The 11132-nt window shown below is 44.6% G+C and overlaps 1 protein-coding gene across 2 annotated transcripts; it reads left to right on the plus strand.

Annotated features, from left to right (window-relative positions):
• The first annotated feature begins 8260 nt into the window (after positions 1-8260).
• On the plus strand, positions 8261-11012 carry ntmt1 (N-terminal Xaa-Pro-Lys N-methyltransferase 1). 2 transcript variants are annotated; one of them, XM_079552066.1, is made up of 5 exons: positions 8261-8402; positions 8693-8758; positions 8967-9126; positions 10337-10589; positions 10666-11012. In XM_079552066.1, the coding sequence occupies exons 3-5, from the start codon at positions 8968-8970 to the stop codon at positions 10920-10922; spliced, it is 669 nt and encodes a 222-aa protein (XP_079408192.1). In that variant the 5' UTR covers positions 8261-8402; positions 8693-8758; position 8967; the 3' UTR covers positions 10923-11012. The 2 variants fall into 2 exon arrangements, with proteins under 2 accessions (XP_079408192.1, XP_079408193.1); XM_079552067.1 differs by lacking the exon at positions 8693-8758 and having other exon boundaries at positions 8290-8402.
• The last annotated feature ends 120 nt before the right edge of the window (positions 11013-11132 follow it).

An 11132-nucleotide genomic window follows, 5' to 3' on the forward strand; every position in this document is an offset into this window, starting at 1 on the left:
CTGAGAGATATAACTCAATGAATAATATTTTTCAAAACTATTTTGGAGGGTGACCTCTCCGCTTGTCATACATATACAAATTATATATATTTGGTGCAGAAAAAATGCAGACGTTTGAAATTACATTTTGAATCTGTTTTATAGAAGCATTTTATAGAAATAGTGATCTAAAGAGTTGAAGCTCCCACAACGGCAATACGTTTTAATGACTTGGTGACAGAAAGTTGGCAATGAAAGGGTTAAAATATATATATATATTTTTTTATTTGTATGACAAGAGGAGAGGTCAACCCCAAATTAAAAAAAGTAAAAAAAATATATATCGTTCCTTTATTTTTATTTTTTTACAGCTTATTAAGGACATTTTTGTGCTTAGCTCCCATGTTAGTGTTTTACCACAACTTACACAAATTTGAACTTAGAAACAAATCCTTCGGTTCATATTTCACACACATCTGGCCACACCGACCAGAATAGAAATTTCCCATTTTGTTGTAACTTTGGATCAGAAAGTTGGATATTAAAGGGATAAAACATTTAAAAAGTAATATTATTTTTATTTGTATGAAAAGAAGAGAGTCAGACCTTCAAAATAAAATAAAAAAAGCTTTTTAATGTTTAAAGCACATGTTTGTGTCGAAGCTCCCACATGGGTGTTTACATTGGGGTAAAAGTTATGCAAAAAATAAAACTCCAAAAGCACAAACATGTGTTGGGTGTGATAGAGGGTTAAGCAGCACCCTATAAGTCAAGGTGCTTGTGGTGGTGCACACAAATGACTAGCTAATAAAAACAACAATAATAATAAATAAAACAATAACAGATTCATTTATTGCACATTCCAAGGAACCTCAAAGAGCTATATTTAAAGGTTCAAATTTAAATAGGGGTGAATTCGGATAATGTGGGACACTTAAGCTTTAATGTGTCTAATTACATTTTTATTAAAATATAATTATTATTATTTTTTTAAATAAAACATTTAATATTCAATTCTCCAAACTTGAACTAAATCCCATCTGGTGTCAAATTACGTTTTGCATACAGTCACCAAAAGAGCTGTAAAGAGTGTCAGTCCTCACAAAAGGCGAGACAACCTAAGCATTTTTATCGAATGTTTTTGATAAATCTTTTGAAAAAATATTATTTAAAACAAAGTTTTCTCAGCCACTAGTTTGCTGCAAAGCCTGCAGCTAAATGAGCGGCGACATGCTATTTAAGCAGGGGCTAATCACAGAATGGATTTGGATGAGGACCTCACCTGTGTGACTTTTGTCAACGTCTCCATGGAGACGAGCAGGAGACGTCCCGGTACAGTTACCCTCAGCTCTGAGGAGAGACGAGCCGCTCACAGCAAACACACCTTTGTTGGTCTTTTTTTAAGGTATTTTTCTAAAGATAAAAATGTAATAAACACTTTTATTCTATGAATTGGGTGAAATGCTCCTTTTACTTAAAAATTTCCATTGTTCAATATAACACGATGTGGCTATTGGAGAGCTGTTTAATTTAACTTGTTTGGACTGTATACATAGATGTTTGTATTCGCCTCGGGGTGTCGGTCAGAACACAAGGATAGGATGCAGGTATTCAATTGGGTTTAATGCAGCAAAGCTCAGACATCCAGCAGCAGGTATGGATGATTCTGTGTGTGTGGTCTGAAAAGTGCGTTTACCGCTAGTTGCCACAAGGGGGCAACAAAACCCTTCTGTCTTTCCAACAAAGCCGCCCCCCAATTTGTAGGGCAAATTGGAACATCACGGAAAGGCAGACTTATCAGGAAGGGTTAGTCCATCTTCATCCTTAATCTCTGGAAGGACAATGAGTCTTACGATGGGTCGCACATAGGTCTTGCCTTCAATCTTCACCTCTGCGGTCCTAATGAGGCCGTCGGATCCGGGCATTACTTTGACCACTTGTCCGATTCTCCATTGCCCACGAGGAACCTGAGGATCCGCGAGTAGAACTACAGTTCCTTCTTTGATGTTCTCCACAGGGGTTCTCCATTTACTCCGGGTCTGGAGGTTGGGTAAGTAGTTCCGTACAAACGCTGACCAAAAATGGTCTGCCAGGACTTGTGAGTGTCTCCAACTACGTCGGCCACGCATTTCACCAGTGGGGTAGACTACTTGCGGTAAGGAGCTATCAGGCCGCCCCATAAGAAGGTAGTTAGGCGTCACAGGGTCCGCATCGGATACATCAGATGAAACATAGCCCAGCGGCTTTGCATTCAGAATTCCCTCAACCTCAACCAAGACAGTTCTGAGCACCTCTTCTTTGACACTCTGAGAGGCGATGGTGGTGTACAAGGCTGTCTTGATGGACCTTATTTCTCTTTCCCATACGCCTCCGAAGTGTGGCGCTGCGGGCGGGTTGAATCTGAAACTAATCTGCTGCTTTGCCAGCTGGTCTTGTAACCCAGAAGACATTTGAGCAAAGGCTTCTCTGATTTCTCTTTCACCCCCTTTGAAGTTTGTTCCCTGGTCCGAATACACTTCTGCAGGTTTACCTCGACGGGCGATGAATCTCCTGAAGGCCATCAAAAAGGAGTCTGTATCGATTGAAGACAGGAGATCAATATGAACAGCCCTAGTCGTGAGGCACTTAAAGAGTATTCCCCAGCGTTTCTCTTGGCGACGTCCTAATTTGACCAGGAAAGGCCCGAAACAATCCATGCCGGTGCAGTAAAAGGCGGGCTTAAACAGCTGTAGTCGAGCTTCAGGGAGGTCAGCCATTTGTTGTGAAGCGACTTTCGCTCTCCATCTCCTACACTCGAGGCAGCCATGTTGATGGCGTCTCACAGCCTCACGTCCACGCAAGATCCAAACTGAACGGCGAAGTTCCGCAAATACTCGTTCAGGCCCAGGGTGACAGAGACGGGCATCAAAATCTTTGATGAGTAGCTTGGTGTAAGGATGGCCGGGATCAAGGACTATAGGATGGGCAGCAGCTGCATCAATATTCTCGGCTCGACGCAATCTGCCTCCTACTCGGATCAGGTCCACATCTTTGTCGTATTGTGGGGCAAGACACGACAAGCGGCTATTAGTTGGGATTGCCTTGCCAGACTTGAGCAGGTTGCATTCCTCTGCAAAGCTGTCCCTTTGGATTGACTGAAAGAGATGTCGTTCAGCTTGTTTATATGTCTTGGCAGGTGGCATGGCAGGTAGTGAGGGGTCTTGCTGCGCTGCCGCCCCATGGAGCTCCTTAGCTTTGGCTTCTACCAGCTCTTGCCAGGTGGTAGCTTTAGAGTGGTCTGAGGTACAAGAGCCTGAGTCAGAGACGACCATACCACAGATAGCAGATCGCTTACACTCTGTCATTTCTTGAGGGGACTCCGAGGTTGTGAGGGAAGGATTTGAAGGCCACATGTCTGCTGGTAGGAGGAGAAAATCTGGACCCTGGCTCCAACGGTTGGGCTGCACAAGCTCTGCAAGTGTCTTCCCTCTAGTAAGGTCGTCAGCTGGGTTACTAGAGGTATCCACATACCTCCATGTGCTTTGCTCTGTAAGGTCTTGGATTTCTGCGATTCTGGTCCCTACAAAGACTTTGAAGTGGCAGGAGGTGGAGTGAAGCCATCTCAGGACCGTGGTAGAGTCAGACCACAGTGTGTAACTCTGAATCTTGAGGGTTAACTCGTTCTGGAGGAGCTTAAGCAGCTGAGCTCCGGTGAGGGCCGCACACAACTCCAGCCTTGGAACAGAAAGCTGTTTCTTAGGAGCAACACGGGATCTGCCGATGATAAAAGACAAGTGTACAGTACCTTCGTCATCAGTTGAGCGTAGGTAGGCTACGGAGCCATATGCACGCTCTGAAGCGTCGCAAAAGATGTGCACTTCTTGTGTCACTTCTGGTCTGTCCATACTTGGTGCTGTGTAGCATCTTGACAAAGCAACCTCTGGTAGCTGCTCCAACTCCCTTTCCCAAGATAACCACAACTGTAACAGGTCTTCAGGGAGCTGTGTGTCGTCCCAGTCTCGGTGCTTAGCCCACAGTTGTTGGACGATGATCTTTGCTCTGGTAGTAAAGGGCAGGATATATCCCAGTGGATCATACTGACTTGCTAAAATGCGATATATGTTTCGCATGGTTGGTTCGCCGTAGGTGATTGGCCGATGCTTGTATCCAAGGGTATCTGCGTCACAATGCCAGCTCAATCCCAGGGTAGACTCGAGGGCTTCAGCTTTGTCATGTGATAACCAGAGATCCAGCTTGTCAGATCGGGCTTCCGGTGGTAAGTGGGAGATGACTTCCGGCTTGTTACTTGCCCACTGTCGAATTTCAAATCCTCCGTGGGACAGTAGGGCTCGGAGTTTGTCGACCAGCTGCCTTGCCTGTTCTACTGATGGAACGCTCTGCAGACAGTTATCCACATAAAAGCATTGCTCAACCGAGAATCGCACATCTTCTTCAGGCTTGCTGTGCTGGAATACATGCTGTTGTAGAGCATAGGAAGCACAGCAGGGGCTACAAGTGGTCCCAAACGGGAGAACCTGCCACTCATAGATGTCTGGAGGTTTGTCTCTGTCACTGCGCCAGAGGAATCTCAGGAGAGGTTTATCCTCGGGTAACAGGCGTACCTGATGGAACATTCCTTTGATGTCCCCGCTGATGGCCACGCTGTGTTCTCTGAAGCGCAGGAGCACTCCAACCAGGGACGGGCTCAGAGTAGGTCCAGGTAACAGCCACTCATTTAGGTTGAGTCCTTTGAAGCAGAACGAGCAGTTAAAAACGACTCTGTTTTTCCCATTGTGCTGGACCATATGATGGGGCAGGAACCAGCTCTCGTCACTGTCACACTGATTACCAGGACTGAGTTTTGCCACGACACCTGAGGTTTCGAGCTTCTCCATCTCTCCACTGTAAGCGGCAGCCTTGTCAGGATCCCGTGCCAAGCGTCTCTCCATACTTTTCAGACTCGGCATCACTGCTTCCTTGGGAGCCTGAAAAACAGGTGAGTCCTTCTTTCTTAACAACGGCGTTGCGTACCTTAGTATCCCGTTTACTTCCACCCTCTCAGTCTTGGCTTGGAGCAGGTTTAATGCTTCAGTGTCTTCACGTGATCTAGTGACCTCTTTCTCATTTCTAAAGGGAAGAATGTCAACCTGCCAGAGCTTCTCAACATTTCTTTTGAGTTCAGCGGCTTCAGGACTGAGTGACGTGAAGAGACACTGCTGAGGTTGTAGCTGTGTTTCCAGCATTCTCGCTGGCCCTTGCAATGTCCAACCTAATCGGGTGTGGATGGCGGCTGGTCCACCTGGAGGGCCAAGACGCACTCGTTCGATGGGACACAGGAGGTGTGGGTGGTCAGCCCCAATTAACAGCAATGGTGAGACACGACTGAAGGCTTGTAGAGGCAGATTGGACAGGTGTTTGTATTTCTTCTTCAGGGTAGCGATGGGATAAGAATGTTCTGCTAGACCAAGGCGCTGAGCAGTGAATGCATTTGTAATTTTGTAGGATTTCTTTGGCTGGAATATGGATGAGATTTCGAATGAAACTGATGCACCGTGCAGCACTTGAATGTCCTGCCTAATGGTTCTGAGGGATATGTCCTCCGGACTTCCTGTCACCTCAAGTTGCTGAGCTGCAGCCGACAGTAGCATCGTCCGGTCTGATCCATCATCGAGGACTGCATACGTGTCCAACGTCTTGTCCCCGTGTCGTAGAAGCACCCGGATTATTTTCAGGAGGACACGAGTTGGGTCAGAGGGCTTGTCCATATACAGAGTCTCAGTAGCTGAGCTGACAAGGCAGGTGCCTTCCTTTGCTTCTCTGGTATTGACGTCATGCAGTATGAGGAGATGTTTACCTTGGCAGGTACTGCAGGGCTTCTTTAAGTTGCACTTTGCGGCCTGGTGCGCTCTTCCACAACGCCAACAGCGTTTATTGGTCTTAATCCAATCAATCATTTGAGCCTTGTCGAAGCATTTAAAGGTGGCGCATTGACTTAAGAAGTGATCTTCAGTTTCACAGTAGGGGCAGTAAGCTTTAGGAGCGCTCTTACTTTTCTTGGTTGCCTGTGAACTGCTTACAGTCTCTGTTTTCGGAGTAGGCGTGGCTTCTTCTGCACCATGAAGTATAGTGGCAGAGCGAGGAAGTGGCTTTGACTCACGATGACGATCTGACTTTGAGGGAGCTCTCTCTTTCTGTGCATAGCTTCCCCTTTGTCCATCTGTTGTTTGGCACCATGTCTCTAACTGTAGCCAATCAGAGAATTCAAGCAGGTCGTAAATGGCATTAGAGTGGCGGCACATGTGTCTTCTGAACTCCGCCCTCATCTCACTGGGTAGTTTACTAAGGAGGCGTGACACGTGAGAGCCGCATCTGAGCTCTATCTCTCCCTCTGTGCCCAAGGTCCGCAGCATGCCCACCAGCGCTCTAATCTGCAATGCAAACCTCTCAAAGGCTTCAGTATCTCCGCGTCTGATGTCCGGTGAATCCATGACATTGGCGATTTTCTGAAGGGCTAATTGGTGAGGTTGGCCAAACTTCTCAGACAGAGCTGCAATAGTGTCTGTATACGGCGTAGGTGAGTTTAGGTAGGCATCTGCAATCAAGCGAGCGTCCTCCAGCTTTAAATGGTCCATTAGGATTTGAAACTTGAATAGCTCTGTACTATCTGGAGGAAGCAAGTTATTGAGAGCAATCTTTAAACGAGCAAACTCCCCTGGGTCTCTCTTGGTGAAGTTGGGGATAGACGGCGTAGGGCCCCTGTAGGTCTTCTCTTGTGTAAACAAGTAGGGCTGGTCAGGCTGCTTGGGGGAATCTCTGTGTCTGGTAGTGATGTCTGGCCTAGATAGAGGTAGATAGTTATCCCCCTGACTCTGAGGGTTGTTCTTCTGATCATTGTAGCCATAGGAAGGAGCTACACTGACAGGTAAAAGGAAGTCATGCCGCCCAGCGCTGTTGTCTCTGGGAGGAAGAGGTGGGGCTACTAATGCCTGCTGCTTTAGAAGTGTCAGCTCTGCCATCAGATTATCCAGTCTGTCAATCATCACATCCTGTGCAAAGGGGTTGTTGGAAGCAGGATATACACTTCGAGACCTTTGATTACCTTGAGTGCTGTAAACTTGTGCAGTATCACGTTGAGGAGAATTGCGTCTAGGTGGGATAGGAGGTGGTAGGTTTACTGGCTGCCTTGACTGTATGTCAGGTAGTAGACGCTGCTGAAAACGTGGTAACTGAGGAGAGGGAGATGACTGCAACGGTCTTTGATGAGGTGTAGAGTACAATAATCCACCGGCTGCTCCTGCTGGTCGCTCTGGATCTTTCTCTTCAAGCATTGAAGATGATAGCTGATCTATAGTATAGTACCAGCCATCTTGACTGATGGGACTGGAGGCTCTTGATGATATAGGCGAGTAAATACCTCTTCTTGAAGCTGGCACAAACTGACTTGTAGTTTCATTTCTGGGCTGTACTGTAGTCGTCCGCCGTGATCTGAACTGGCTCACGTCGTAGTCAGTGAGGTAGGAAGGAGGTTGGATGGTCCGTTTGGGCCGTGTAGAATCTATGCCACTTGCATTCTGCTGCTGCATCCTCACGTCCGAGGTGGATACAAATCCGGCTCGAAGGACCAAATCTTGGAGAGCTGTTTAATTTAACTTGTTTGGACTGTATACATAGATGTTTGTATTCGCCTCGGGGTGTCGGTCAGAACACAAGGATAGGATGCAGGTATTCAATTGGGTTTAATGCAGCAAAGCTCAGACATCCAGCAGCAGGTATGGATGATTCTGTGTGTGTGGTCTGAAAAGTGCGTTTACCGCTAGTTGCCACAAGGGGGCAACAAAACCCTTCTGTCTTTCCAACAGTGGCTTTAATTAGCTACTTGATACTTATTCATTTCAGATCAGTTTCATTTTTTTAAAATCACAATTTAATGAATTCATATAAATGTTTTAGCTTTTTGCTGTTAAAATGGAAACTGGGTGTCCCACATCATCAAATGAGATGTCGCACTTTATCAAAATTCTTGAAAAAATTAGATGAACAAAAAACCATGCCATCTGATTCCTGTTATATCATGCTATTTGTTTTTGATGGTTTGATGGTTTAACATGTCTATAAAAGGAAGAAAAATGAAAAGGCGTTTAAAGTTGACATTTCAAAAGTGTCCCACATTACCCGAATCCACCCGAGCCTACAAAAAATACAAAATAAAAATAGGACGAGTTCAGGTGTAGGCCACATTTTTGGCGCGGTCCGCGCGGGTCCGCGCTGTAACCATAGCTACACAATTCACCGAGTAACCAGCAGAGGGCGCTGTTGACACAGCTCAGGGTCAGGAACCAAATAAGGAAATGACGTTCTCCATGTGCAACTCAAATAGAAAACGAGCTGCGCGAGACGGAGCCGGGGTGGAAAGGAGAACAAAACTGCTGCTAATTCTGGTTAAGGTTCGTATCGACTGGCTAAGAAACTAATTGTAGCAGTAAAACTTTTAATATTGATTTTGCGTTGTGACCTAGTCACATGAGTAAATCCCTCGTGCAGCACACAGCCAAGCCTCCTTTAGTTACATTGTAATAACGGGAACAAAATGAGCTGCACTCTATCAAACATCATTGTCTTCTATGTTTTGAACCACATTGTAAAACTATTACAAAGCACGCGCAGTTTCAGCACGCGCAGGTTTATCTGACTTGAACTCAAATGAATCTGTGACGGTCACTCTCTGGAATCGCAGGAATGCTGCAGTCACTGACCGGGCGCTGACAGCTGAGGCGCAGGACATTTGGGAGTTAATTTTGGGGTGAGGACACTTAGTTTTGACTCAACTCTTACTGAAGTTGTGAAGCCATCCTCAAAATGAGTTAGCGGGGATTGCAATTTCAATGATACATGTGTGTAATACAATCACGTCACATGACTTATAATTGTTTGGTTTTTTTAATGCATTGACCTATGAATTGTTGATAAGACAGTGACTCCAATTACCTAAATTCTTTGCACTGTTTCAGGATGGATGACATAGTTGCGAATGAGAACACTTTCTACTCCAATGCTGAAGTTTACTGGAAGGAGGCCCCCCCGACAGTGGATGGGATGCTTGGGGGATATGGCAGCATCTCTAGCATCGACATTAATGGATCTAAGGCTTTTCTACAAAAACATCTTGGTGTAAGGGTTTTACTTCCTTTTCATTCCGACATACAGTACCTGTCGAAAGTTCGGAACTATTTACGACTATTTACATTGTAGATTCTCACTGAAGGCATTTGTTTATTAATGAACACATAAGGAATTGTGTTTTGAATGAAAAAAAGTTTAAAATAATTCTTCAAAATGGCCGCCTTTGTTCCTTTGACCACTGCTTTGCACATTTTCTCAGTGTGCTTCACGATAGAATCACCACAAATGGTTTTGACCTCAGAGACGGTTGAAAACCACCGTTGACAGCCTTATGAAGCTCAATGGCCACCCTTTATTCTTGCCTAGAATAAAGGGTGGCCATTTTGTAGAATTTATATATAATTCCATGTGTTCCTTCAAAGCTTAATGTCTTCAGTGATCAATGTAAATAGTGTAGAGCATGTTGAGGTAACCAGATCAAATGTCGTTCTGAATGGAGTGGAGCTTGAGCTGGTCTCAGAATTTAAATACCATGTCCTGGATCCAACACTTTAACCATGGGTGCTGCTAAAACATATTTTCGCCCAATTATTATTTCTCATTTTGAATATTGCTTGACTACTTGGTTTCTTGCTTGCCCCACAACACTAAAAAACACAGAAAGTCTACAAAAAGGCATGAGAAACGCTGAAAAAACACTATCCCACCACTACTGTCATATTCTACAAAAACATACTATTGGATTTTCAAAACGTGATCAATTTGAATATGGCCTGTCTGATATACACTTAAAGAATGTTAGTTTAAACCCTATTGAAATGTCGTATCTTTTTGTAAATGTCTTTTATTCTGTCAGGGATACATTATGTAAGTTTTCAATGAAGGTTCTTGAGTTCTTTGACTCAAGAACCTTCACTGAAGATGGTCAACTCCTGTACGACTGAGAGCCTACACCGACTATTATGTAAGATTGGTGAACATGGACGAGTGCTTGTGAAGGTGAATGAATTTGTAAGTCTAATCCGATTACTGTATACATGGCGCGTTTGATAATTTAATAATAATGATGTACTTGTTCATTAACATGCACTGTCCCAATAAAATAAATGATTAACGAGACATTAAAAGTGTTTCCAAACTTTTGACGGGTTCTGTATAACTTTTCAACATGGGAAATAATTAGTTAAAGTGCCACTAGTGGGATTGAAGGAACCCTTCTTTCGGGTAATTACGAATAACTCTTGTTTTTTGATCAAAGGAAGGAGAAGGAAAGACCAGCGCGGGATGTGCCCTGGACTGTGGCGCAGGCATTGGAAGAATCACCAAGCGTCTCCTGCTCCCTCTTTTTAAAAGCGTGGACTTGGTGGATGTGACTCAGGAATTTCTGGACAAAGCCAAGACGTATCTGGGGGAGGACAATAAAAGAGTGGGAAACTATTTCTGTTGCGGGTTACAAGACTTTGTACCCGAGAGCGGGCGCTACGATGTGATATGGATTCAGTGGGTAATTGGTGAGTAAAATGTTTGACCACATCGTTTTGTTGTTGCGTCAAAGAGTCCGTTAGTCACAGTTTGTGTCTCACCCAGGTCACCTCACAGACAACCATTTGGTGGAATTCCTGCAGCGCTGCAAGAAAGCCCTGCGACCCAACGGCCTGATCGTAATTAAGGACAATGTGTCGTATGAGGGAGTCGTCCCTGATGAAGTGGACAGCAGTGTGTGCAGAGACCTTGACATAGTCCGCAGTCTAGTGACCAGAGCGGGTCTACGTATTGTCCATGAGGAACAGCAAGTTAACCTCCCCAAAGAGATCTACCAGGTGCACACACTAGCACTCCGATAATATAGAGCTTTTTCATAGAGAAATATATTTTCTCACAATTTTTAAAATAAATGTCTGGAATGTGAACCGCGTCAGTCTCATCTCATGCTCATATTTTTACTTTTGTTGGAAAGAGCTTTACAAGTTTACTTTACAGGGACGCTTTTCATGTTCAGAGTTGTTTATTATTATTATGGGAATATTCAGATGAATTAATAAACATGTACATCA

Source organism: Gobius niger (assembly GCF_951799975.1).
Source record: "Gobius niger genome assembly, chromosome: 2".
NCBI lineage: Eukaryota > Metazoa > Chordata > Actinopteri > Gobiiformes > Gobiidae > Gobius > Gobius niger.

What these genes read in the sequence shown, in the direction of transcription:
- ntmt1 (XM_079552066.1), top strand. Translation starts at nt 8,968, where the DNA reads ATGGATGACATAGTTGCGAATGAGAACACTTTCTACTCCAATGCTGAA. An exon ending in TTCTACAAAAACATCTTGGT is followed by an intron (nt 9,127 to 10,336) that starts GTAAGGGTTTTA and finishes TTTTGATCAAAG; the next exon opens with GAAGGAGAAGGAAAGACCAG. An exon ending in ATGGATTCAGTGGGTAATTG is followed by an intron (nt 10,590 to 10,665) that starts GTGAGTAAAATG and finishes TGTCTCACCCAG; the next exon opens with GTCACCTCACAGACAACCAT.